This window comes from Hippocampus zosterae, chromosome 4 (genome assembly GCF_025434085.1).
Source record: "Hippocampus zosterae strain Florida chromosome 4, ASM2543408v3, whole genome shotgun sequence".
Taxonomy (NCBI): Eukaryota; Metazoa; Chordata; class Actinopteri; order Syngnathiformes; family Syngnathidae; genus Hippocampus; species Hippocampus zosterae.
In genome coordinates, this window is record NC_067454.1 from 22,442,656 (window position 1) to 22,466,673 (window position 24,018).

General features: G+C 39.6%; 1 protein-coding gene across 1 annotated transcript in view; it reads right to left on the reverse strand.

Annotated features, from left to right (window-relative positions):
- LOC127599236 (A disintegrin and metalloproteinase with thrombospondin motifs 7) overlaps positions 1-24,018 on the reverse strand; it is a 76,617-nt gene that overhangs the window by 37,137 nt on the left and 15,462 nt on the right. The window contains exons 5-9 of the mRNA XM_052063007.1: positions 19,389-19,472; positions 16,569-16,693; positions 13,990-14,139; positions 8,448-8,591; positions 2,947-3,091 (exon numbers count right to left, since the gene is read on the reverse strand). Of these exons, the coding sequence (XP_051918967.1) occupies positions 2,947-3,091; positions 8,448-8,591; positions 13,990-14,139; positions 16,569-16,693; positions 19,389-19,472 (648 nt within the window). The remainder of the gene's footprint in view (positions 1-2,946; positions 3,092-8,447; positions 8,592-13,989; positions 14,140-16,568; positions 16,694-19,388; positions 19,473-24,018) is intronic.

Here is a 24,018-nt window from a genome sequence, read left to right on the forward strand (position 1 = left end):
TATTTGAATCGGGTGTGTTGCACCTGGGAGAGCCGGAAAACAGGCAGGACAGTAGCCCTACAGGCCCGGAGTTGAAGACCCCTGACTTAGACTGATCAAAACACACACAAGAACAATCAAAACACACACACACACACACACACACACACACACACAAATAACAATGACAGACAGCTGCTTGAGTATATTATGAATAGAAAATATTGAGTCGAAAAGGGCTAAATGTTGTCATCTAGAAAAAAATGGTCACACAATTTGCCACTCACTGAGAAACAGGAGACCCGTCGCTAACGTAAATGAATAAAAGAAAAACATAATTGTCATCCTTGTTCTCTTTCTTGCAATAAAGATAGCCTGACTTTAAAATGACCAGTCCAGTGTTGTATCTGTGCACATAACACACTGCCTTTGTTAAAATCAGTGTAGTTGAGGCCCAAAAACTCTTCAGATAATTTGGACACCCAAGATAATATAAGGTACTTCTATCGTCATTCCGCGCCTTAGGTGAGGCATCAATTTCTAATCCTTAATATGTGGATTGCTTAGCAACTTTCACTTTCAAATTCATTTTTCGAAATCCTTTATTCTGAATCAATTTGCGTGTCATGAGCAATTAGCTTCGGAAAGTAGCAAATATTCGATGCATGTTCCCACCAGAAACTTTTCCCACATCACATTTAAATTATTTGATCTATTTAATTAGGTACGGTCTGCATTCAGTTATACAATATCAACACATCTAAGGTACACTTCTCACGATATTGCTACACACCACATATATTAATAAGGCACTAATTAATACCAATAGTAATAGATCCGAGACTTGCCACTGCCTGCGAGGTCAAAGGGCGGGCAAAAAATGAGCACCAAGTAACAACCTCGAGTGCTCCTTTGAGAACCACAAAGAGATTCTTTTGCAAACCCCAGTTTATAACAATGAGAAGAAGAACCTTTCTTGAACATTGTACAAGATGTTAAATTCCAGTAAATTAAAAGAAAAAAACAAACAAAGGAATTAAAAAGAACTAAAATGGGCAGAGCAAATGGCATTAGCTTGAACAGGCAGTATTAAAGCACTCAGTTTTAATGTGTATAAATATGTTCACCTTCTACTGACTCCGAGGTCACTGAGAAAGCTGTCACAAAATGTGTTGTGATTTTCACTGGCATTCTCCGAGGCTTAATTCCATGGGGGTGGCTGGCAGGTGGAGGGATGGGGAAGAGAGGCCGCTGGTCAGCGGTAAAAAAATCAATTCTTTACATTGTCGAATGCACAAAGGGATTTCAACAAGAAGGCGAATGTAGAAGGGCTGAAAGGACCGTTTACTGTCTGGCATTGGTGCATTATGTTGCCCTCCATTTGGCGCATGTTGTTTCAAGCGTCAGTGCTGAACAAAATATATGACAAATAAAGTGACAAGTGGCCAACCCGCAGCGTGACGTACCTCGATGGGGACTGTTTCCATGACAGTGGCAGCTCGATTTTTAACAATATTTGAACAGGAATGAGACTTCAAAATGAATGTGCTTTATTTGACCTTAAATTGGTGACTCACTAGAGGAAGTAACTACAATTTGATGTTTTCTTTTCAAAGTAATAAGTTTGAGAATGAAGTATTGCAATGAAATGTTTGCATTAAAATATGTTATTACCAAAGCTGTAAGCGTAGTGCGGCTGTGGGCATTAACCTTCCATTGGTGGTGGTCGAATCGGTTGAAGAACTATAAAGTAGGATTTGACATGCAGAACTGAATGAATATGTTCAACTTGGGGTTGTGGAATAGGAATATTCAATGAGTTCAGTGCTGGTACTTTCAGAGGTTGAAATGGCACCAAAAGTTTTAACTTTTCAGTGTTAAATAAATATAAAATATTTGTATCTGAACACGTTGCGGAGTGGGGGTAGAGCTGAGAGTAAAAAGTACAAATGCCGCTGATCATATTCTTATGGGTCAGGCACTTTTACCAAAAGAATAAATGCCTATTCTGCCCCGTTTGATTCTTATGAATATTTAATGAATCCACACCATTGGAGGTCTTAATCAAATCGTTATTTGACTGTGAAAATGTGGTTGATTGTGTGGAATTGAATGTTGATTAATTATGCAAAACGAGTGCACTTCTTCATTCCAACCACCACGGTTCAAGCGTCTCCTGTGCCACACGTCCTTTGTCAGTGGGGCATTTTTGGAGGGGCATTCAATCACCACTTTTATAGCCATGAAAACATTTTCCTTTTTCACATGTCAGAACACGCGCTGGCCTTCAATTCGTTGTGAACGGGGGCCGAGCAGATGGTCACTAAAGGAGAACTGTAGATTGATACGTATGTTGAAAAATTGCATCGATTTTTCCAAATAAGCAATGTAAGATGAGCAAAAATGTTGTCTGATGGGAACGCAGCAAATAATGACACAGAGAGTGAGTAAATGCTAAAGAATAATGTAAAGTAAGTCAGTCATTGTGAAGACTTCCCTACAGGACAGGGAGAAGACATTACTAGACACTGGTGCCTGGTATAGTAATATTATGATGATGATGATTATTATTATTCGCAGCAATATAAGTAGTAGTCGGAGTCACCTCAGCCCTTTCAGATCAAAAGTTAGGAGCCTTTTGATGAAAAAAGTAACCTGTAAGATTGCTTCAAACTGGTCTTCAAATACATCCATTATTTATGTCGACTGATAAAAGCGTGCACATCAAAGCTCCGAACCTGTTAATTGGATGATTATTTATTTTTGTTTTTATATCCACATGTTCATATACTCTTATTCTGCTTTTAAAAAGTGTTTATCAGGGAATGACTCATCCTAGGCTCAGGTGTTGAGGGTCTGGTGGGTTCAGGGGATTTTCAGATTTCAAATAGGGCCCCAACACACCCTGCATACTAGGACTGGGAAGAAGAAGGATGTGGTGGACATGCTGTTGGAAGGTAGTCTTACATCCATGTCATCGCATAGCACGGATCCAGATCCATACTGCAACCGGCATTGATGGGCCGCACTGTACAGAACCCCTGGAAGCAGCAAGCTTTGGGAAACGGTATCCTTCGCTGGGGCATCATCAAGACACCAACCCCAGCCACGGCTGTAATCACAGTAGAGCACGCTGGTTACCTCCCACATTGTTTTAAATTTTAAAAGTATGAACATGAAAACATTTTCCTATGACAATACGACATACTTGTGTTGTAAACAGATGACACAGTCTGCTTGTACATACAGTGGTATAAGTCTTCACACCCCTGTTCGAATGCCAGGTTTTTGTGATGTGAAAATATAAGACGCAGAAGAATCTTTTCAAAACACTTTCAACCAGTAGTGTATGACCTATGCAATCCCAGCGGAATAAAAACAACGAAAAACGATAGCCTTTCGAGAGTAGTAAAAATAGATGGGGTTTCACAAGGGTGCCCACTCTCTTCTTATGCATTGGATGTTGCTGTGTTCAGAATGAACTAATACTAATAATCGGAGTCAGCACACACCTGACACCATTTTAAGTTCATCCCAAAGAAAGTTTAACCTTAGTAGGCTTTACTTGACATTTTTGTGTTGTCTCACAGTACAAACCATTGTCCACTCAGAGCTTCCACCACATCAGCATGAGATCATATCGGAGACAGGATGCCTCCATGTCTTACCTTATTGGACAGCATAAACCAGGAGGATGCAATTTAACATCACTCAGCACACAAGGTCTGGAATCGAAACCAATACACAATAACCAGTAGGGGTCTGCATCTCTCTCTGACCTTTGATACAAATGGCAATTTATTTTCAGAACCATAATGATTGTCTGAAAGGTTTTTGGTCTTGTTTGATTGTTAAGAATGAATCAAGTGACCCGTGTCATACATATGGTGTCCCACAAAGGTCATTTCTCAGTACTCTAATATGGATTAATCATTGAACAAGCATTGCGGGTGATACACAGCTGAATGCAAAGTTTGCCATCAAAGGAAGAAATAAAAAATTTTTCGCAACGTAAGAGGTCCCCCATATTTTTATAACGTGTATGTGACACACTTTTGCCAAAATACCCCATACCTCAACAATTACACCCAAGTATTTAAGACTCCATGTACTTCGCTTGTTTTGGGGGTGCGGTCCTGTTGCATGAAAATGAGCCACTGTTCACCATGCATGCACTACAGTGCAACAAATTCAGAGCGCATGCTGTCATGACGACTAGGGGCGGAGCTAAGGGAAGGAACGAGGAAAGCAGCTTTAACTTGCGGAAGCTGAGCCGAGAGTGTAAAAGGAAATGTGCCCGTACATCAAGAAAGTCAAAGCATTTTCATCTCTGGAAGCAACTCTTCATCCACTACAACTCGTGTGCGGATTCTGGCATTAGTCATCAATTAACACGAGAGTGAATGGCACCCAACCCCATGGGGTGAATGCTTATATTGACAATGACGTAAAATCGCGGTCCAATGAAATTCAGATGACTCACAACTTCAGCAAAAGGCAGCCAGAGAAAAAGAAAATGTTAAACTTTACTTTTATAAGGAGGCTGGAAATCCAAAGACTCAACTAATCATCTAGGAACGTTGCGTACAATTTTGCGCCATACTGTATGTCCCCTTTATAATCCTTTAAAATCTACAACAAACACCCTATTGATATTTAATAGTATCTTTTGCTGTGTTGGCATATAACAGGTGCCACACTTGTCTAATTTGTTCAGAGTTGTTATTGACAGTTTTCATTAGTAAAATAAACAAATGAAAAATAACAGCTCTGTCTGTCATGAAACATACAATCGAAAACCACACTCACAGCTGTCCTTCCTCGAGCCAAGTCTCACGGGTGTCACTATCGCCCCTGGGACCTTTTTCCCCCCCCAACAGTCGAGTCCAGAAGCTACAATACTGTCAAGACGTTGAGCCACTAAAAGTATTCCAGATGCTTGTAGCTCAGAAACTGTGGCAACTACGAGGAAATACTTTCAACATTCAACACAGTTGAAGGCAGAATTACATTGCAAGTCACTGACAGTAGCAGCTGACCGTAGCAGACAAGTGTACACATTATCTAACAAAAATACACACAAACAATTAGAACATGTACATGTATCATGAAAATTAAAACAAAAATACAATGCATGCATGTCCATTCACAATGCATGGTGTCCACAAAATATACTAGAAATAGGGAATCAAGGCATCCACCTGGAACTGCTCATGCATCGAGCCAACAATCAACCACACCTGATCAGTTGTAAATTGTCAATGCAACATTCATCTCAATTAGTAGCACTTGCACACGTTCCTCTCCATTCGAGAAGACAATCAAGACAATGGCAAGACTGCCATCATACAGAAGGTGGAGTATCTCGGACGCGTGTACCACGAGGTGTCAAAAGCAGGTTAAAAAACTGGCACCTTTTGGCTTTGGCTACAAGTGGTTCTACTTAACACTTCAGCACTTTATCCTATCATCAATGGAACTAATCGCGATTTTAATAAGATAAGATATGCTTTATTTGTCCCACACTGGGAAAATTTACAGCCTCCAGCAGCAAGAATGTGGGTAGAAAGAAGAAAGAAGAAAAAACAAACACCGTTCAATTAAGTGCAATATAAATACAAAATGGATAAATCGCAGTGCTATTTACAATTGTTTTTCACATCATTTAATTATTATTATTATCATTGCTGTTATTTTTATTCAGCAGCCTGACAGCAGTCGGTAGGAACGAGCGTCGGCAGCTCTCCTTCTTGCAGCGCGGGTGTAATAGTCTCTGGCTGAAGGAGCTACCTAGTGCTGTCAGGGCGGGCTGGAGAGGGTGGGAGGGACTGGCCATCATAGCTTTTAGCTAAGTTAGCATCCTTCTGTTGCCCACCTCCTCCAGAGTGTCAAGGGAGAAGCCCAGGACAGAACTGGCCTTCCTGACCAGTCGCTCCAGTCTCTTTCTGTCCCTGGTTGAGATGCTGCCTGACCAGCAGACAATGCCATAATGGATGGCCGAGGCCACCACCGAGTTATACTAAGTCTTAAGGAGCGACCCCTGAACCCCAAAAGACCTCAGCTTCCTGAGTAGGAAGAGTCGGCTCTGTCCTTTCCTAATCAGGGTGTCCGTGTTTGTAGACCAGTCCAGTTTGTTGTTCAGAAGAACACCTAGGTACTTGTAGGAGGTCACCCTCTCTATGCCCATACCCTGGATGTTTAATGTTTTGCACACAGGTCAGAGTCATGGTTTACAAGGTAGAAATTAAATTTAATGTGACAGTTAATAAAGACGGACATTCAGCAAACAATGGGTGACATAAAAATACTAATGCGATGATTAACGACCTTTTGGTGGATACATTTTAGTTGTGCAATGCATCCCAGGGACCGGAGTGGCCAAATAACAAAAGTGCATTATTTTTTCTTCACAAGTACCATTGGCAGTTGTCCTAAAGTGCAAAACATTGAAAAAGTTTCCCATCAATGGTCGAGGTGACTTTTCTTGTTTATTTCTTGAAGTGAATTTCATACAACACTTACAGTAAGCGTAACAATTGTTTGTACTCTGACATGCAAACAAAAAAGGAACATAAATGGAGCTTTCAGACCATTTCTGTACCTTTTCTAAACTGTAGTTATTTGTAACTGTGGATCCGACAGGCTTTATCACAGAAATGTGTACCTTAGAGAACAACAATGGGCACCTAAGTGTAGCCATTTTATGGAAGTGCAGAATGATTGCGGGTGGCCCATCATTTGGTAAGGCAGCTGTCAAGCTGCATTATAAGAATGCAGTTTCTGTGTCATTGGCGCTTTACAGCGCACCATCAGAACTATATTACAGCATGTTAGAGAATCAGCGGAGGAGGCATTGCCCAGCATGCTAAGAAGTCGTTACAATTACTACATTTGACTGTTATCATGCCACAATATGTTATGTTGTTCAGTTCTGGTATCCTTGATAGAATGTTGTTGTACAGTCTTGTACAGTTTAATTTACATTACTTTTGGTGGTGGAGAATCCGCCAGCTTGAGTTAAAATGTTAGTGATACTAATGACACCCTGGCCTCTTGAAAGATGAGTGAAGTTGGAATCTGAGCTACATTTGGGCTGCACGCTAGAAGATTTACAAATGTTTTGAAAGCTCACTTAGCTGCTAGAATTTAAAGGTTGAAATGCAAAAGGATTTTCAAGTTATGGACATTAGATCACATATACATATGCAGACAGGTGATAGGAAACATTTTCAAGTTAGGTCTGCACATTTTTGTATATGCAGAGGTGGCCATTCAGGCAGTACTGACAGACGTCCATTTTGCTGACTAATGACAAGAAACTTCAAACAAAGATGTACTAGGCACAGAAGGATTTAGGTTTTCATCCAGCAATGTAATTGTCACTAACCGGGTCAAGGACAGACGGACGCCTGATTCGCTGAGAACTGATGGAAACACGCCCGTCTGTCTCGGTACGTTGCTTAGATGACCTAACTGACTACAAATGCGCGTGAGAGTACTCTGGTTTTTAAAATAATCTCTGCACGGACTGTGATGGCCGGTGGCAACTGGCTGAGGATGTGGAACCAGATAAACTCACTGAAATCAACAATCTTTGTTTGAGTCTAAAATTGTATGTATGTGTACTTCTTTGCATTTAAACATTTATGGTTTTCTGTTAAATGTCGGTGAAATTATTTATGTCACCAATATTTTGCAAACAAGTACGTCCTGTTTGAGAGGTTCGCTGGATGGTGGGAGCAGAGCGAGAGATCGAGAGAGCGAGGCGGCAGCATTAAGTCATGTGATGGACTTTTAATATTATGTTATTAATATTAATATATTCCATAATAGTGATGGAATATAACATTAGTTTATTTATTGAATGTTTGAGTCAAATACATGATGGTAAATGGTGATTGTAAATACGATGGAATATCATCGTTTTAGTTGTCACGGCATTTGGTGTGATTCAATTTGTTCTGCGAATGCATGTGATGTTGAAAATAACAGTAGAAGAAGGAGAAGAAGAGCTTCCGGACCTAAAAGGGCAGCGGCGAACTGTAAATTTAGTCGTGACTAACAGTAATTTCATCTACGACTATCTGTGATTTAGCAACACCGGGGGTGCGGTTAAGATGACGGTCCTAAAATAGAGGTGATGAACTGTAATTGAGCGCATGGAATAAGGACGGTCAAAATAACGATGACAGAATGAGGGACCAACAGTTACAGTTTGGTTCACTCTGAATAACGACGGACTGACAATAATAGAAGTGTGGCCCCTGATGAATGACAAACTAGCAGTATTTAATGACGTACCCACTTCTGTGTACATGTATCTCGACTGATAATCTCTATCGGCATTTGCACAGGTCAGGTTAGTGGACCTGCACAATTTCCTTTAAAAAATATCATCCCAGACACCATGAAAAGGAAGACTGAACTCAGTTTTATGCAGCTCAGACTGTACATGATGTGGAACTCACTCAAGGAAGCGTGTAATATACTGCCGGCTGCATCTGGACCACTTGGGCAGCAAGGTCCCATATAGCAACTGCGGAGACATGATGAAAGGTTTTTTCCCGATGGGTTCACAGTCGTTACCGTTGCCATCATGCTGAATCCCAAAACTGTGGAGAAGCACAACATCAATGTAAAAGTTATCTGGGAGGTACATCAATATTCAACAGTGCGTTCGATTAAATGTAAATGCAAAATTTCCCTATGGTGCTCCACTAAATTACAATGCCATTTTATTGTAGTGTCTGTTAAAGCTAAATTGAAGATGTAAGTTATCCAACGACACAGTGCTTCCCTTAATTGGATTCAAGTTAAATTATTCAGAAACGAATGCGATGGCAATTAAAAATGGGATGGATAGAAATCGGTTGAAAAAAAAAAGGGCAGCATCATGTACTGAATACATACTGGACACAGATATAGATTCAAGTGTCCAATTTAACAAGATCCAACACAACACTCTCTTCCAAAAGCATTACAACAGTGAAGCTAATTCCTTTATTTTGGCTGAGTACCAAATCCTGTTGGGTTTGACGTCAAAACATGAAATGAGATGAGATTAAACTTTCAGCTTTTGTTTGGAGGCCATGTTCTATTTGAACCCACTCATGCTCAAGTGTGTCTATGGACTGGAACATGTTACTGACCAGGATTATGTCTACGCTCAGTTTCAGATTTGAGTTGGCCTGTGAAGAATATTTATACCAAAACCAGAGCGCTGTCTACTGGTGAAAAAGAAATTATTTTAAAACTAAGAGAAGTCAGCGAACAAACGTGTTCTGGTTAATTTAACCATTTGAAATACCCTTGGCAGGGGGGAAGGCCTACCAAGTAACAAACGTCCAACAAGTCGAACATGGAAACAAAAATATAAAGAGCTTCAAGAGTCTAATGATGACATCAGCAACAACCTCCAGAGGGACCAAGTGTCGGTAATTAAACAAAATCAAGCCGCACATTAGTCAGAACTGGATGGTGAAGGTGGAATTGGCAGAAGGAGGCACAACATTTTATGCAAGGATGAGACGATAATTAAACTGGACTAAAGTGACGGTAAGGTTGAAGTTTGGTTAAAGAATGGCTCAGCCTATGTTCTCAAACATACACGCACGTATGAAACAAAGTGGTGTGGGCTCTAATCTCAACGGCAGCAGCAAATATGAACCCGCAGGAATATTTTCTCTGCCGACATAAAACAAGCAAAGAAACCCAACTATTTGGGAGAGCGTTTATCATGCAGCAAGAAAATGACACAAAACGCCACCCCAGAGGATTTCATTGGGGGAAAGAAATAGAAGGTTCAAGCTCAAGATTTAAAGTGTGGAGAGCACATTTCTCAACCATCGGGCCCTGGATCGGCGCAGTCCCATGTGCAATATGGCACGTCATCTCAGTCAGGTAAATAAAAAACAAAACGCCAAGATGGGATCGGCTCAATGAAGAGAAGCAAGTGCAGGCCTACCAATTGTTAAAACAACTACACTCATTGGAACGGAGAGCAGTATGTTTTTGTTTCTCAGATGGACGGTCAAAACATTGCTTTCCGTGAAATTGACCCGTGGCACAAAAAAGCTTGTGTGCCAAAAAGTGCATGCGTTTACCTCACGTTTCAACTCTACCTTTTACTTCGGAGTCTCACGCCCATGCGTGTGGATGTCATCGGAATGGAAAATGGGGTGACAAAGACAAAGTTAAATTTGATATTAAGGGAAAGGAAAATGAAGGGGCAGATGGTGATGGGCAAAACGATGGAAATGGGTGACCTGCAAGAGCAGAGGTAGAAGCGCGCAGTAGGATTATATCTTCCGCAGATGACATCATCTGAAGGAGTTTTGTGACTGTAAGGTAGTGCTTGGGAGAGTGTCGCTCAACAGTTTAGGATAGCGGTGTGCAAGATAACTGTGTTGGGATGAGGAAGATTAGGAAGAAAAAGGCAGAAAAGAGAAGAGAAATCTATGGTGGAAATTGAGAATGGAAGAGTGTTTTATGGAAATTTACAAAGCACAGATGGGGAAACATTAAGCACAAACCAAGTTACGGCCAATTGAACAACTGTCAAGAAACATGTGGAAGAGTGAAACAAAAACTGTACAAGTGAATAACAATTAGTACTCCATTAATTTTGCAAAATGTCACCATTGATCACAGATATTTTGCTGTTTGTTTTAAAGGTAACATGACCGCAACGAAATTTTGAACAGGGAGCTCGAAATTCCTTTGCGACAGTGAAAGTATAGGTTAATGTCTGGTTATCGCTTGGTGAACATTCTTGACCTTGAATGAACACTGACGAGAACGCAACGTTGGTTGCCTTTGAAAACACAGCCATCACCACCTTGCCCACTATTTTGGATTTTCATTGATAATTAGAGGCCCAAAAAATATTGTGTTCTACAGCTACCAAAAGAAATATTCAACTCTATCCTTTCATTAGGAAAAAAAGCTTCTTTGTACATTTCTCTGTTATTCAAGAATCAGCAGTAAAATAGAGCTAATTTCCACCATTTTTCCCCTTTTTCTGATTCAAAAATAAAGAAAATAAGCTTTGGGTGAAAAGATTTATGTCAAGCTGAATGTTGTTGCTCATATTCTTTGCTTTTGTGACATCTCAAAAATCCAAACAGTGGTGTCCTTCTTCTCAACAACATAATAATAATAATAATACATTTGATTTATAAGCGCCTTTCAAGACACCCAAGGGCACTTTACAATAACAAAGAACACAAAACAAAACATAACCAACAATGAAAAAGAGGATTTGATGGCGAAATAATTTATTTTCAAGTATAATACAATACAATACAATACAATACAATACATGCTGATTTATATAGCGCTTTCACAACAGCGGCAGCTGTACCAAAGCGCTTCACAAAACAGTTAACATAAGTAAAATAACAAATAAAACACGGACAGTCGTGCAGTCCTAACCACTTTTCCCTCACACGCGTTGTTGTTTGAAGCAGTATCCAATTTTTAAATACTGTATTTAACTTTAGGAACAAGTGTGTATCAATGTCTGTGTGTGTGCGTGTGTGTGTGTGCGTGCGTGTGTGTCATCCACAAAATGTTGGAGTATCTCGTCTGTGAGAAACAGCGACCGAAGTCAACAGGACAGTGAGAGTGCAACTCTGCAGGACCTCTTTTGACTTCCAGCTGGTTGAGGTCAGCCTGTGATTTATAGAAAACTAAACATTGACCACAAGTAAAGATTTTTTTTCCCAATGGCTGCAGTGTCTTGCGGAGAAAAAAAAAATCAGCTCTGCCAACAGGAGTGAGAAGGATCTTCCTGCTGGATGCACGATCTGTGGTTTGTGGAAATATATACAATTATAATTACAGAAAAATATTTTTATGGCTGCAGAAACAATCCATCCATTTTCTGCAGCGCTTCCATTCTTGTACTTTTCTTCACCACACACATCACATTTCCTGCACTTTGTTCTGCACTCATATTTACAGACACTTTCTGACTGAGCGATGATTCAAGATATACAAAGTTTGCACGCGAGTAATTTACTCTTGCTTGTCTGCAGACCACGTTCCATATTTTTGTCCACATTTACATGGTGCATGATTTGTAAACAAATTATTACTAGCAACAAATGTTTAGCACAGCAAAATAAATGGTGTGCATGTGACTGCAGGAGGGTGCGATCGTTTGAGTTATGACATTCATTAGCTTGCAAGAAACGTAGCACATACCTTCGGCGCTACTCTCAGGGACGAGTCTCCTGTGTGTTACTTCTGGATCATGGCGCAGCTTGTTTTACTTGGCTCTTTTGAACCAGTCCAACTTAGCATTGTCTTTCCTTTTTCTCCGTCTTGGGCTTTTGCTCCAAATAATACTCTGCTTGGGCATCAGCCATCTGTAAATCTCCATTCTGGAGTATGTCCCCCTCCTTCACTTAAACCCATCCCCCGACATGCTGCTTCTTTTTGTTCTTCACGTGCACCCATCCATCGCACTGCTGCCATTCAATGGTGAAAAGGCTGCCAACCTTGAAAATCACAGTCGAGACGGCCCAGGGTTTGAACCGCTCATCTCGGTTAAAAAAAAAATGCTTTGGCGACTTTTTGGTTTGACAAATATATTCGTCAAAGGCAGTGAATTAGTTCAATCAATTCAGCCAAGATTAGGAGTGATGTGATTTTCCATTATTTTATTTGCACTATTGAGGCACTTGCATGTCAACTGTCTGACGTTGCACTGTATGAACAAAAATATTATGAGAGTTACTGAGGGGCGAGAAGCAATCATATGTCTTGGATGGATAGTGTTGTGGACCTCTTTTTCACACAGTATTTTCTCAATAGTGTATTTCATTGAAAGAAATGGAAAAAGTTGATCCACAACCATCTATGATACATTGATTTGTTTTGTTTTTTTTAGTGACTACAATTTCGATATCACACCACACACAAAATGGTCATTTGTTGCCTTGAAATAGGCATCACGTGTGCAGAAAATACAAACCCAATTGCATTGTGTTAAATCAACATGAATACAAACACAATACAATGATTTGCAAATCCTCTACATTCGTGAATACAACTACAACAACAGTATATGTTCAAAATGATCAACTTTCTTGTTTTTAGCAAATAATCATGAACTTTGAAAATTTGGCTGCAACACGTTCCAGAAAATCTAGGACAGGGTCATGTTTACCAATGTGTCATATCAATGTTTTTTTTTAACACCATTCAATAAACGTCTGGAAACCGAGGGCACAAAATGCTCAAGTTTTGTAGGTGGAATTCATTCCCATCAGTTTTTGACAGTCACGGGTTTCCGTTGTCGTATTGTACACTTCATAATGTGCCACTGGTCTGGACTGCAGGCAGACAGATCGAGGACTGCACTCTTTTACCACAAGGTCACGTTGTGCATTTAACACATGCAGAATGTGCACATCACCATTCAATAGGTGAACAGTCTCTAAGCACAAAATAACTTTAAGAATATAAAAATTACAATTAATTAGGTAACAATACATTGAGCCTGCTAATTTTAAAGCATGAAAAAAATATATATTTCATGAGACGATCGGAATGTCATTTCTTAGGTACAAGATAAATATCTCAATCATATCGATACTGCAATATTAAACAGCGAGATTGCATATCGCATGTTTTTCCCAATCTCGTGCAGCCCTATTTATACATTTGTTCGTTTTCCTGAATGTCTTTGTAGCTTGCTCACCTCAAAAAGAAAATTTTATTTCACTAATATCTCCCAGTTTACGGTCCTAAAACCTGCCTTCTACCTTACCACTTCCTTAAGAGAAGCTTTCAATTTATTTAACCAACTGTAGAGAGCTACAAACTCGCAATAATAACGTTTTTTTTTTTAAGTGTACCATGTGCCCCCTATCCAAATTCGATAAGCAACTGCCCTTTCCAAAGATCTTTGCACACCTCTATCCGAAACTATACTTTAAGTGCACCGGTGTAAATAAAACCTAAATAAAAACAGTGTGTAACATGTGCGTCTTGGAAGCTTACTTGTGACCCAGCTCATGTGCAACAGTGAAGGCTAGCGGCAGGCCGGTGTCCTCGCTAATACTGCAGCTGCGATGTGATTGACACATCCCGACCACATGGGACAAACCCAGCGTTTCACACGGCATGTTGATGGATGCACAGATGTCCTTCCTGTGGAAATAGAGGATGCAATCTCAGATGTCCAAAAGGAAAATCAATTTGAACAACCAGTGCCATTCATACCTATTTAGTATGTACAAACACTCCTCACTTCCTCCATTGAGAGTACTGTATTAAAACACATTTACTGGCAATATCTCTAACACAATTATTTTTTGTGGCCAGGCAACTTTTAATCAGCAGCAAGGGTGATTTGAAATGAAACAAACAATATGTGATTCTATAGACAGTCAAATTTAATCAAGAGGGTTCATTTATCATTTAAGAACAATATAAAAGTTATGCTCAAAAGTGTTTGAAAAAATCTACAAAATGCTTGTTATCTCATTTGTCAACATTTGGTTTAGTTCACATTTTTTTCACAAATTTCTAATACTGGTCAGTCCACACATATTTTGAACAACTCGTTGAACAATCTAAAGTGACGACACAATTTTTATGGTTGAACAAATGTGCTCTTTTCTGGGGTCGCCTGAAAACTCATCTGTGTGCACAAGGATCCTGCCAGACATCAGCGATGTGCGTAAATTTGTTTCTCATACTGTCTGTCTGGAATCACACTGTTAAAAGGTGTGTGAAGAAAACAGAAAGAAAATAGACAGTTGTGTCCACACGTATTTGGACACAGTTCCTACATCCACCATCACAATGTGACATAAATGAAAGAATCACGATGTGAATGACTGTGATTGGCCAGTTCAGGTTGTCCTCCGCCTACTGCCCGAAGACAGCTGGGATAAGCTCCAGCACGCCCCCCCGTCACCCATGTGAGGATAAAGCGGATTTAAAAACGAATGTATGGATGGATGGAAGATGTGAATGGAGAAGAAACGTTCATCATTAATTGAAAAAAAAAGGGTTACAAACATTTATGCAGTGCTCGTTCATTGCAGGGGCTTTGAACCATTTGGCCAAAGTCACATAATTGGAAAAAAAAAAAGAATTCCTGCTTGCCCATGGAACTCTATTTGAAGCTTCCATTCTGGCAATGCTTGTTTGCAGCCACCTGTTTGTTTTGTTTTTTGTGGGTATGGCTGCCCTCATTTTTCTAGTCAGTAAGAGCCAATTTCTCGTGTTGTATGAATCTTTTTTTACATGCCTGGGTGGCACACCTTTCAGCTATAGCTTTCAATACACCCACTGTGCGGAGCCTGGCATTTGTGTGCACAACCACCAAAGAGGTGTGACTCACTAACTTCTGAGGTTGGCTGTTAATCACTGAACATTAAGTTTTTTTCTGAGATTTGTTCATGAAGATCCATTTGAAAAATAAAATGCATTTCAATTATGAAAATATTTTCCATAGTCTATGCGTCATCGCCAGTTAGACTTGCGCACGTTCCGTCTAACATGATACAATTTGTAGAAGATATGTATTCCAATAAGCATAATTTAATGAGGCCACTGTGCTTGTGACTGAAAATGTTTGGAGGTCCATCACTAAAAACTCTCACATTCTATAGATCATCGGTACCCGGCGACCTTTCCTGCGCCACAGACCAAGCAAGTCACATCAACATGTTTGACGACCAACAAGGAAGCAAAAACAAACTCATAATTCAATATTTAACCTTCCACTGGGCCATTATAATGCTCGCTGAGCTTGTATTAACTAGTGAGCCCTTCTCTTGAAAAAAAAAACCTCCAAACCATCAGCAGCATGTTGGAAGCAGAAAATCTATTTTTCATCAGTTAATTCATTCAATGCCAAAACGTAAAACTATGTTTGCAAAAACACTGTAATTTAGTGCCAAAACATATTCATATATATTCTGGCTGCGGTCTTTCTATGTTGTGTTTGCATGTTCTCCAGGTGCCTGTGTGGCTTTTCTCCGGGTACTCCAGTTTCCTCCCTCATTTCAAAAACATGTTTGTTAGGTAAATGGAACACTCCAAATTGTACCTAGGTGTGAATGTTTGTCTCTGTGTGCCTTGTGATTGGCTGGCAACCAATTCAGGGTGTACCACACCTACTGCCTGTGGCCTCCAGCACACCCGCGACCCTCTTGAGTATAAGCAGATTAGAAAATGGTTGGATGGATAGATGGATGGGGAGAGGCTAGCAATGAAGTGGCAAAAGCACTAAAAGGGAGGGAAAAAAATTGGCGGACACATGGTCCCACTAAAAAAGTAACACAAGGAGGAGATTTGTGGCGAGAAGAGTAGTGACTGCCTGAATGAAATACTTCAAATGGACAACAACTTCGACCTTTAACAAAGTGCTTGAGTGTTATCGCCCCTTTCATCCATCAGCTCCAACAGCATCGTCTAATACCCACCCCCTCTTACACTCTTTACTGTGTAACTTTTCACTATCATCTCTGCTTCGACAAGGGCATCCTATTGCACAAAACATGCTTCTGGTCATTACCCTGCCAGTGAAAAAGTTCACCCTCTTATTGAGCAAAGCTGATATTTACCTGGTGAGGAGAACGGCGACATCGTGGTGCAGAGGATGATCGTCTCCCTTCATGTTGAGTCGTTTCTGCCACTTGCAAAAGCTACTCAAGCTATTGTCGGCATGGTGAGTAATCTTTAAGTCGACCTGTAGAGCAAATGTCACAACTTAAGATGCACTACAACATATAACTTTGGAAAAAGGTCAAAGCTCCGAAAGAAATGTGCCATAATTGAGCAAAATCTCTAGTTGGTCACCGCAGACAAAACAAAACGTTTTATGACAAGATGCACTAATTGTGTTAGTTTCAGCCACATTAGACCATAATGTTTGAATCCCTGTCCCGAACATGCAAACAGGCTCTCATAACATCTCGAAGATGAAGTACCTTAGCTTTTATAGCTGAATCCATGCTGCTATGAGTAGATAAAAGAATTCTTTTTGGGTAATCGTTCAAAACTATCAACACAAAAAGCACAGATGTGTCGACTGAGATATTAATATTAAAATGGTGATCTCAATAGAAATTGTTGACGTCATGCAATCAAAATAAACAGCTCACTGCAATACTGAACTTTTGTGATATAGCAATGTACAAAATGATTGTTTGATGTTTTCTTCTACAGGTCCTCCCAATAAAAGCATTTGAGCAATTGTAAAAAAGCTAACATTGCATTTCAACATTTGTTGCTTGCAATACAGATCCATCCCGCAAGCTATTCGAAGCTCAGCTTAAATTAATACAAACAATTAAACACAGACAGCGGCCTCACAGTGCAGAGGTACCGGGTTCAATTCCAGCTCCGGCCTCCCTGTGTGGAGTTTTACCCTTTAAGGTATAAGGTTAGCATGTGAATGTGCTTGTGTGGCTTTTTGTCTAATTGGCTGACAGCCATGTGAAGGTGTTCCGCACCTTTTGTCCAAAGTCAAAATGGACCTGGGCAGAATTGTTATCAGAAAGAGTACAAACTACTACTATACCATACTGGCTTTGCTCTGCTTTTTGCAGACAATCTGGTTCTGTTGGCTTCATCACGCAGCGATATCCAAATCTCGCCGGAGTGGTTCGCGGGTGAATGGGAAGCGGTTAGTCTGGGGATCGGCACCTCCAATCTGAGGAAATGTTTCTCAATTGGAAAAGGGTGGAGAGCCCTCTTTGGGTCAAGGAGGGGATCCTATTTCAAGTCAAGCCAAGTAAAACTTTATTGTCAAATATGCTGTATACAGCACAGATGAAAATTCCTCCCTCTTAAATAGACAACATACAACAAGAGGAGCCGCTGCGAGGGAGAGAATTTAAGAATCTCAGGCTCTCGTTAACGAGTGAGGAAAGACTTGAGTGGGAGATGGTGAGGCAGGATGGTCTAGCCTTATTTTCCAGCTGAGCCAAAAGGTAAAGCTCTGGATTTAGCGGTCAATCTGTGACCACCCACAGCTATGGTCATGAGTCACTAAAGCAGAAATAATGACTTCATCCTCCTCTCAAGTCACAGCCCATTGAGGAATGTCTGTGGCTATGAATTGCCACTCACCACTATTTATTCTTTGTATTATTTAGTTTGTTTGTTTATTGAACGTATAAAAATATATAGTACAAGAAATATTTTAAGAAAGGAAAAGAAAACAGTCATCATACAGCACAAATTATGTTAAAAAGAGTAAGAAGAAGTAAAAAAAAACCTCTCGTCGTACCCCTTATTTAATAATATATATAGTACATTGATCATCTTTCAATCAGAAAAGAAAAGGAAAAAAGTCTGCACATCAACAAATGCTTTTACATTTATGTGTGCTATACTTATCTATTTTTACAACATTCGGTTTGTACTGTATTTACATATACATCCTAGCACATTTATATGTCGATTTTCTTGTATTCATAATGGGCATTGCATTTCATTACTACATTTAATACATTTATCAATGTAATTCTGATGATGTATTGCTATATTTAATAAATGTATCACATTTATCAGCTTCATTCTGATTTACGTCGTTTTTTTGTACTCTTCTCTTGAACTTGTTTTTTAATTCAGCAAGCGAGTCACTCATTTTCAGTTTCAAACTTATTTCACAGAGTAACACTGATTACAGATATACTCCTTTGCTTGATGTTTGTTCTCGTTTGGGATTTTTTGTGTTTTGTATGTTAAATTATAGAAACGTTCCCGAATTTCGTAAAGCTTCTGGATGTTTTGACAAAGGAGGTTATTGTGTGCTTTGTACATTAACTGGGCGATTTTGAACTCAACCAGGTCATGAAATTTCATCGTGTTTAATTTGATAAATAGTGGATTAGTGGGTTCCGTATATTTAGATCTATTGATAATTCGGATTGCTTTTTTTTGTAGTTTTAAAACAGGGAGTGTGTTTGTTTTACCGGTGTTTTCCCTTTGGGCAGTAGGTGGGCTACATCCTCAAATGGTTGCCAACCAATTACAGGTCACTCATATATTTTGAAGTATTGTTTCGTCACGTCATTGCTGTCTTGCGGTGTTTTGTGTTCAATGAATGGAAACACAGCTCCACTGGATGGGTCACTTGCAAACGGAGGGTCAAAACATCATTGCCATTAAATTGGAAATGGCTACTTGGGCCTCCGGTGTAAATCGCTTTAATCCTAAAACACCTTTTTGATGACTGGCTTTGATCACAAAGCTGTGGGAAGCCAATCATTTTACCTGCTGTGTTAGGTATTAAAAAAAGCAAAGAATAAATGTCATTTGTTTTTCACATTGAGGCAGCCTCGAATCAAGGTCGCTCAAATGAGCAGGGGCATTAGCAGTCTGTGGAATTGGCTTTTGCATTGCAATAAAACCAAAATAAGGACAAAGTATTTTACCTCATCTTGCTCCAATAAGATAAGTCGAACCATAACAATGTTGATGGCGTTTCCAATACTCGGATCTTGAAAAAGACCTGCTACCTGGATCACAAAAAATAAATACGCAAAGAGACATTAGAAATAGCAGTAAATATTTTCACATTTCGTGGAACATTGGGACGGACGGAATACAGAAAATCGAATTGTCATCAATATTACTCAATTAGTTTTATTCAAGATTAAACATGCAAAATAATCCTGAATGAAAATGAATAGAAAATCATGTGTGAGGCTCCAGTTTGTTTGAGGGATTTCAAAACAATGTAAAAATCCTGATCATATTTGGATGGCACTGAAAGTGTGTGTGTTCAATTTCAGTGTTCAACTGACTTTTAAATCCCCGTCTGCATGCATATGCCATCATGAATGCCTTCTTAGGGAGGAATTGATCCTTATTTAAAATGGGATTATTTCATGCTGTTATGACAATTTAAATGTGCGTGACAGGCTGGATGTTTCTTGCACGGCAGGTTTGTCCAAATTAAAAAAAAAAATCCTTCACGGTGTGTTTTGGTTGGGTCAACACATGTGGGCATTGATTTGTCCCATGCCTAAAATACATAACGCCTGTAGAGCAGCCCGCCTCACCCCCAAGTCATTTATTGTTTGGAAAATTATGTTCGTCTCTCTAATGTAGGTGGCTCATGCATTTATTATTTGTGTATTTTTGATATTCAAGTGGCCCAGTTCACATGGATTGTGCATAGAAGTGCCTGAAACATGTACGGGAAGCGGATTTAACATTTACCTGCCAAGTTTGACAATCAGAATTAACATTAGAGATACAAAGATCATCTCTCCGATGAGTCGTAATTACATTTGGGATTCTTCCATCTGGAATCTTAATCGGTTGACTTTTTTTTTGTTTGTTTATGCTCAATACATACATGAATAGTTAGAATTTCCATTCAAAATATCTGTAGCGTGACTGTCACTCTTCAAGCCGACATTTGGAGTTATCTGTCATTCACTTTTGCCAAAAACGTCTGACAATATACTCCACGAGCACAGCACTTCTGCATTTATTGTGAGGCGGCATGTTAACTTCAGTCTGCATGTAAACCAATAGCAACAACATGGAAAACAAGTTGAACCTGAAAACAAAGTTCACGCCGATTTTTTCCTCGTACCACAGCATTGGCTTGAGGCAATTGCACACTGTTCTCACTCTCTCAGCGCGCAGCCAATGTATGCAGCGTATAAAAAAAATTGACGCTGAGCTATATTTGCATTTTGTATTTTCATATTCTCCTCATAAGAAGAAACTGAAAAGTTTATTCCGCAAATGTGGTGGGAGAGACAAATGCAAAAAAGAACAAAATGCAATACCGTTGTAGCCCCCAACCCCCGTAAAACAAAACAAAGAAATGTTGAAGAAACCGACACAAAACAAAACAAAACTAACGGTGCCCCAAAACTGGAATATGTAGGTATAACATAGAGTATGAATAACATTAGTATAAATATTGGATATAGCTTTAATAGAATTATTGGAAGTTGTCCTCCTTGCACCTGCCTTTTACACTTTTTTCGAATAAGTACTGTTTACCATATAAAAATAAGGCTGGCGAAATCAAAGCTAAAAACCACATTGGTCTGAAAAGCAGAAAGGTTCAAGGCTGGTGCACTGTATAGGAAGGCATAACAATCAAGCAAGGTCAGTATGACATACAACAAAAATCCTTCAGCAGTGAAGGAATATGAAGTGGTTTGCATTCTGGAAACTCAAACTCCGCAATGTCTTATTTGCCGAACTACACTTACGAGTTGAAGTAAAGACTGCTATGATGGCCTTGAAACTTGCTCCGAGTGAAGCCTTCTAAAAAGATGGAAATGATTATGGCGTACCATGTTCAAACATATCTTGAGGGTCACTCCTCCGATTCTGAAAATGTTTCTTCTGCAATACAACTCAAATATATGATTTGAATATTCAACGTGTGATTTCCTCGTTTGTGAATACAGTACACAACAAAGGAATAAATAACAAACACTTCTGAGACAGTCCAATCTCCTACATTTTACTGACATCTGATCGCTCAAGGAAATGTCAAAATAAATTCTGTAGAGGGGCTAAAGAATTTATTTTGTGATTTCCTCGCTTGCTTTTCTGTTTTGACGCATTATTTTCAATTTTCATTGAAGTAAACATAAATTGACGTTTTTTGGAAGCGGTCATGAAAGTCTCTCGACTAGCTTGTAGCGCCATCTTGTGGATGCATTGTAGATTGCGCCATATAATACAGTGCATCCAATATATGAAAAAATGAGAAAATAGCCCATTAATTGAAGGTGTGGCTAATAATCCAGTGTGCCTTTTAGTGCGGAAAATAAGGTAATCAGAAAAAAAGAAAAAAGAACCCCCCCCCCCCCAAAAAAAAAAAAACAGTTTTTGGGCCGTGAGGGGTTGTGTAATTGTTTGGTTTTGAATTTGCACATCAGGGCCACAGGAGAACACACACCTTAATGACTGTTCTCCACACAAGATTGTTGAATGGATATATGGATCAGATCTGAATTTAAAGTACTGTAGAACAGATGCTTACTCAGCAATTTGTTCGTGCAGAGCTATGCGGCTCCCGTTCACGGCTACTCCCACCCCACTGTAATAATCAGTACAGTTTTCCCATTGTTACAATCAGTATTGTTTTCTTTTCTTTCGTACCCTCTACAAAACAAATAAGAATTCCAGCTTTGTCAGCCTCTGGGCCACATGCTCTCCATCTGCATGACATCCTGAGGTTTAAATGTGCCCTTTGAATTCAACCAGCATAATTCTTCTATTCATTGGCTTCTGGTCTGGCCTCCATTTACGTTTTACAGTAGAGCTTTAGTGTCCCGTGCATGTGTGTAATGACTCACAGCGTACAGCTGAGCTGCAGGAACACAACAAACGTCTGAAGCCGACAACCTCAACACAGTGTCAGTAGGTAGACAATTGAACATCTGCTCACTGAGGAAGTCATTACTTATTGAAAGGACAGGGACAAAGGTGGGGAGTCTGGACGCTGTGCATGATTGTTTTTATAAATGCAAACCATTCGCAGCTTGGCGGTTCAAAGCATCAGAGGATATGTGGGATAATGACAGCTTCCTCAATCTATTATTGTAAAAACCAGCAGCTTCTCAGTCAGCGTACTCTCTTTCCTTCCCTGACATTCGGACTTCTGACAGTAGTTTAATTAGCTGCGGTCAGAGCAGACATGCAGTCCTGTATTTGGCAAAATCATTTCGGTGTTCATCTGTAATTTACGTCAGTTTACTGAACTCCAAACATGGAGGTAGTAATTACTGTGACTATAAAAGGCTAGCGAGTGTGAGGAAGGAACAACGGCAGATCTAACTAAACACTCAAGTAGCTAAAACTTTGATTACTTACTGAACATCGATTTTTATTTTAGTTTTTAGTTCCACTCTCTTTGGGAGGTAATGATTTAACAATTAGTTCATAAGAACTTGTGAAAAGCACGACATCAGATTGAGAACTGTTTCCAATGTCTTGTGCCTTTCATATACCCAAAGGCGATGAACATAAAGTATTAGAAACAGGAAGCTGCATTGCAGTTACTAGTACCCCAGGATCTCAATAATGAAGACAGTGATAAATCCATATCGATCACAAAGCATTACTTTTTACATGGATATGTGTGTATTTATACAGCTTCAGCGTAAATGCTACCATATTGCTTTTATGATATTGATTCAGGAAACGGCAAACTCAAATGTGGTTTATTTTAACAGTTCCACATCTTTTGAATGCTATGCCTTTATTTTTAGCAGGTCGCCAATCCTCTGTCTCACAGATCACTCAATCATTCCATCTCTTATCAGCGGATTTTCTGAATCCTACATCATACATACCATCTGCAATAAGCTTTTAATAATGGTTACCTTAATCGGTATATTAACACGTCTGACAAAATGCTCAGAGAGTTTTTAGAACTGCTATGCTACATGAACAGCTTGTCACACAGGCTACCAAAAACAGAGGGTGCGCTGTGGAACTCGTTATGACCTGCGGCCAATCGTCTGGTGCGCCCTCTGCTGTTGAGCTGTCTCTGTCTGACTACGACTGTAGGTTTTTATTAACATCGCCAGTTTGAACCCTCAGAAGGCTCTGGTGGGAACGGTAAGAAAACTACCTGAATTCAAAAGCGGCGGCACATTTTATTGTGATTTTACAAAACACACACTTGCTAATAAAAAAATTAAAAACACACCCTTGTTGATATTCTACCTGCATTCAGTAGACCTGTTGGCTCCAATTTTAACAAAAGCAAAACCGGCACCAACGCGGGCAAATGACTAAATCCCAAATAAAAATAATAATAATCATGGAAAATTGCAGGAGTGCAAAAAGGAGATGTAGAAAATACAAGCTGACAGTTCACCAAGAGATAATTGCACAACTCAAAGCTGACAACAATGCAGTCAAAACAGATAAGAATTACCCACGTTTCACAGCAAAAACAATCCCAAAATGCCTTTTCTACACCATTAATCATTTAAGCGGCAACAATTTTAAAAACATTCCCTTTATGACACCATCAGGGGCCCTTTGCGAAGACGTTGCGAGCTGCATCGGCGT